Source organism: Miscanthus floridulus, chromosome 2 (assembly GCF_019320115.1).
Source record: "Miscanthus floridulus cultivar M001 chromosome 2, ASM1932011v1, whole genome shotgun sequence".
In the NCBI taxonomy this organism is placed as follows: domain Eukaryota; kingdom Viridiplantae; phylum Streptophyta; class Magnoliopsida; order Poales; family Poaceae; genus Miscanthus; species Miscanthus floridulus.
Genome location: NC_089581.1, coordinates 71,751,567 through 71,754,767, shown reverse-complemented (window position 1 = coordinate 71,754,767; position 3,201 = coordinate 71,751,567). Strand labels below are relative to the sequence as shown.

Below are 3,201 nucleotides of genomic sequence, written 5' to 3'. Positions count from 1 at the left end.
TTACAGTTGTGATTACCGGCTAGTGCGAATTCGCGTACCAGTCTCCCCTCACAAACATTGACCCCATATCTGTCACTCTGTCAGCCAATCGCGTCAACGGTTCGTTTGAATTTGAACTAATAGCTGTTGCTAGCGGCGCGCCGCTGAAAGAAAATGCTCCTTGCAAGAATCTTCTAAGTTTGGCTGGCGGCAACCACCACCCACCTTCGGTCTTGCTGTGGCCGTGTGGATTCAAAACCGCTGAACGCCGCCTATTTAAGCCCTCCCCCGCCGGTTTTCTCTTCTCCTTTCCACGCGGCTCCAACACCTGCCTGCCTGTTACACCAACCACACGCGCCAAGCCGAAGCCGTCGTCTTCCACCGATCCGCCCGCCCGTTCCCCCATCGCTTGCTTGCCATGGCGCAGCAGCAGCAGGTGAGGCGGGTTCTGAAGGTGGCGCCGCCGGGGAAGGGGGACGGGGAGTGCTTCCCCACGGTGCAGGCGGCGGTCGACGCGGTGCCGCTGGGCAACCGGGCGCGCGTCGTCATCCGCCTCGCGCCGGGGGTCTACAGGGAGCCCGTCTACGTCGCCAAGACCAAGAACTTCATCACCATCGCGGGGGCCTCGCCCGAGGCCACCGTCGTGTCGTGGGACAACACCGCCACGCGCATCAAGCACTCACAGGTGCGCGGCGGCGTCAGCTCTTTCTCCGCCTGCGTCCTGCTCGACGAAATGCCGGGCAGGCTTGTCACTTGTGTGCGTGTGCTACGGTCGCTATGATTAGTAGGTTCCAAGGACTGCTGTTGCATGCCTGACCGGATTTAGCCGATTAACGTAAACTACTTTAGTTGCTAATCACATGGGTTTCAGGCTTTGACTTGCACCTTTCTTAGCTTCCGCCACATAGTTTGATCAAAGTCATACAAACCTTTAGCCTTTGGGGGTTTATTAGAAGATAAGATGCATGTTTCTTTCCATTCCTTTCCGTACGAGCAATCCTATAAGCAGAAGCAGGGACAATACTGCTGGTGCATAGAGACAACCGGTAAACTGCTTTCGCCGATTTTGACCGAGGTGTATAAGATTCTCCTATCCTATGAGCACAAACGGATATTCGATTAGGCAATTCTGTAGCCACACCCCCTTGAGTTTACTCCTGACCACAGCTCGAAATGTGCTTAACATTTTGAATAATTCTTATTTATATCTCATAATGATGAACTGTGCTGTTTTTTCTCATAAAGTCATCCAGGGTTATAGGAACAGGAACATTCGGCTGCGGTACATTCATTGTTGAGGGGGAGGATTTCATTGCAGAGAATATTACGTTTGAGAATTCAGCTCCCCAGGTACTGGTTCTTTGCTTCTTCTCCTGGCAGAAACAGATATGATCATGCTATAGGTGTGAGATGGGAAGTTGATGTGTGCTACTCATTGATACAGGGCTCTGGGCAGGCTGTTGCAGTCCGGGTGACCGCAGATAGGTGCGCTTTCTACAACTGCAGGTTCCTTGGTTGGCAAGTACGTCTGTCTCTTCAGCTCCTGTTTAAATCGCCTCAACAACCAGGACATATACTTTTCAATAACATTTGGAAACTCTAATTCTAAACAAAATTTAACAGGACACATTATACTTACACTACGGAAAACACTACTTAAGAGACTGTTATATTGAAGGCCATTGTGACTTCATCTTTGGTAACTCTATCGCCCTTATGGAACATTGCCATATCCATTGCAAAGCAGCAGGATTTATTACTGCTCATAGCCGGAAGTCTACATCAGAATCTACTGGCTATGTATTCTTGAGGTGAGTCTGGTGTATGTAGTTTGTTTAATAAGGCACTCAACTATTTTCATATTTTTGAAACTTTATTTGCTTGATGTGTTTTATAAAAACATTTAGAATGTTGCTTTAGCATTACTAATGTGTTCTTTTTGCTCCTTTTGTTTTGACACTTCAGGTGTACTATTACTGGAAATGGAGATGGTGGATATATGTTCCTAGGTCGGCCATGGGGGCCCTTTGGAAGGGTTGTCTTTGCATACACTTTTATGGATCGATGCATTAAGCCTTCTGGGTGGCATAACTGGGACAAATCCGAGAATGAGCGAACTGCTTGCTTTTATGAGTACAGGTAATAATTGGACAATTCCATGTAACTATCAGCTAGTGATATTAACCTGAAATGTTGCAAAAACCTCCATAGTTGTCTTGTCACTAACACCAATCGATCCTCATGAAGACTATAGACTTATGCTCTTTGGTTGTTCTGGTTGTAATATGATTGTGTTGTTGTGAATCTAGTGTGTTGGGGATGGATGATGTAGAGCATAGACTGCAGTGGTATCTGCTAACACTGGTTTCTGCAGGTGCTCAGGGCCAGGCACCCAGCCGTCGAACCGAGTGACCTGGTGTAGACAATTGCTGGATGTTGAAGCAGAGCAGTTCCTTGCACACACTTTTATCGATCCAGACGTTGATAGGCCATGGCTCCTCCAAATGATGGCAATAAGAATACCAGCCTCAGCATAGGTTGATCCCAGGTCCTGGTTCATGCCTCCTTTGCAGGCCATCTAATAAACAATAATAAAGTTGGTGGATGCATTTTATTTGTATAAGTTTGTAACGCTTGTTCAATTGGTATCCACTTTGATCTCACTGAGAATGGTGGGGATAGAGAATGAGAGAGGTTTTGTTGTGAGAAGCTTGTAACGAACACGAGCACTAGGCTGAAATATATGCAGATATTATTTTGCATGTCCTGTTTTTTTTTTCAATCTGATGAAATGAAAGTGCACAAACGTTTATGAAGAAAATGTGGCGACCCGTTGCAGGCTTTTCTCCCCTGAATGCAGCGGTGAAGCTGCCTGTTGCAGGTGTGCAGTGCTGCTGATTTGTGGATGAAATTCAGCCACGACCAGTATGCAGATTTTTCCAGGTAGCTGTGCTGCTAAACATTTTTCTAAAATTACCTGAAAGGAAGGCTTTTATGATGTGTACAAGTGTAAATGTATTTTCCCAGTGCTTTCATTTCATCCATTTGATTCAGATTCCAGAGGACAATATTTAATTTGGTTGATTAACCTAACCTGTTGCTATGCAGATTGTTACAGGAAGTTGTGCCGCTAAACATTTTTTTAAGTACCTGAAAGGAAGCCTTTTATGATGTGTACAAGTGTAAAACCGGTTGCTAGTGGATGCGCAGCTAGCTAGTCTG

At 46.2% G+C, this 3,201-nt stretch overlaps 1 protein-coding gene across 1 annotated transcript; it reads left to right on the top strand.

Moving 5' to 3' along the window:
* The first annotated feature begins 272 nt into the window (after window positions 1–272).
* LOC136539105 (pectinesterase 31-like) lies at window positions 273–2,741 on the top strand. Its single transcript, XM_066531042.1, has 6 exons — window positions 273–664; window positions 1,225–1,329; window positions 1,424–1,501; window positions 1,603–1,790; window positions 1,945–2,118; window positions 2,354–2,741. The coding sequence occupies exons 1-6, from the start codon at window positions 398–400 to the stop codon at window positions 2,514–2,516; spliced, it is 975 nt and encodes a 324-aa protein (XP_066387139.1). The 5' UTR covers window positions 273–397; the 3' UTR covers window positions 2,517–2,741.
* Window positions 2,742–3,201: the final 460 nt, after the last annotated feature.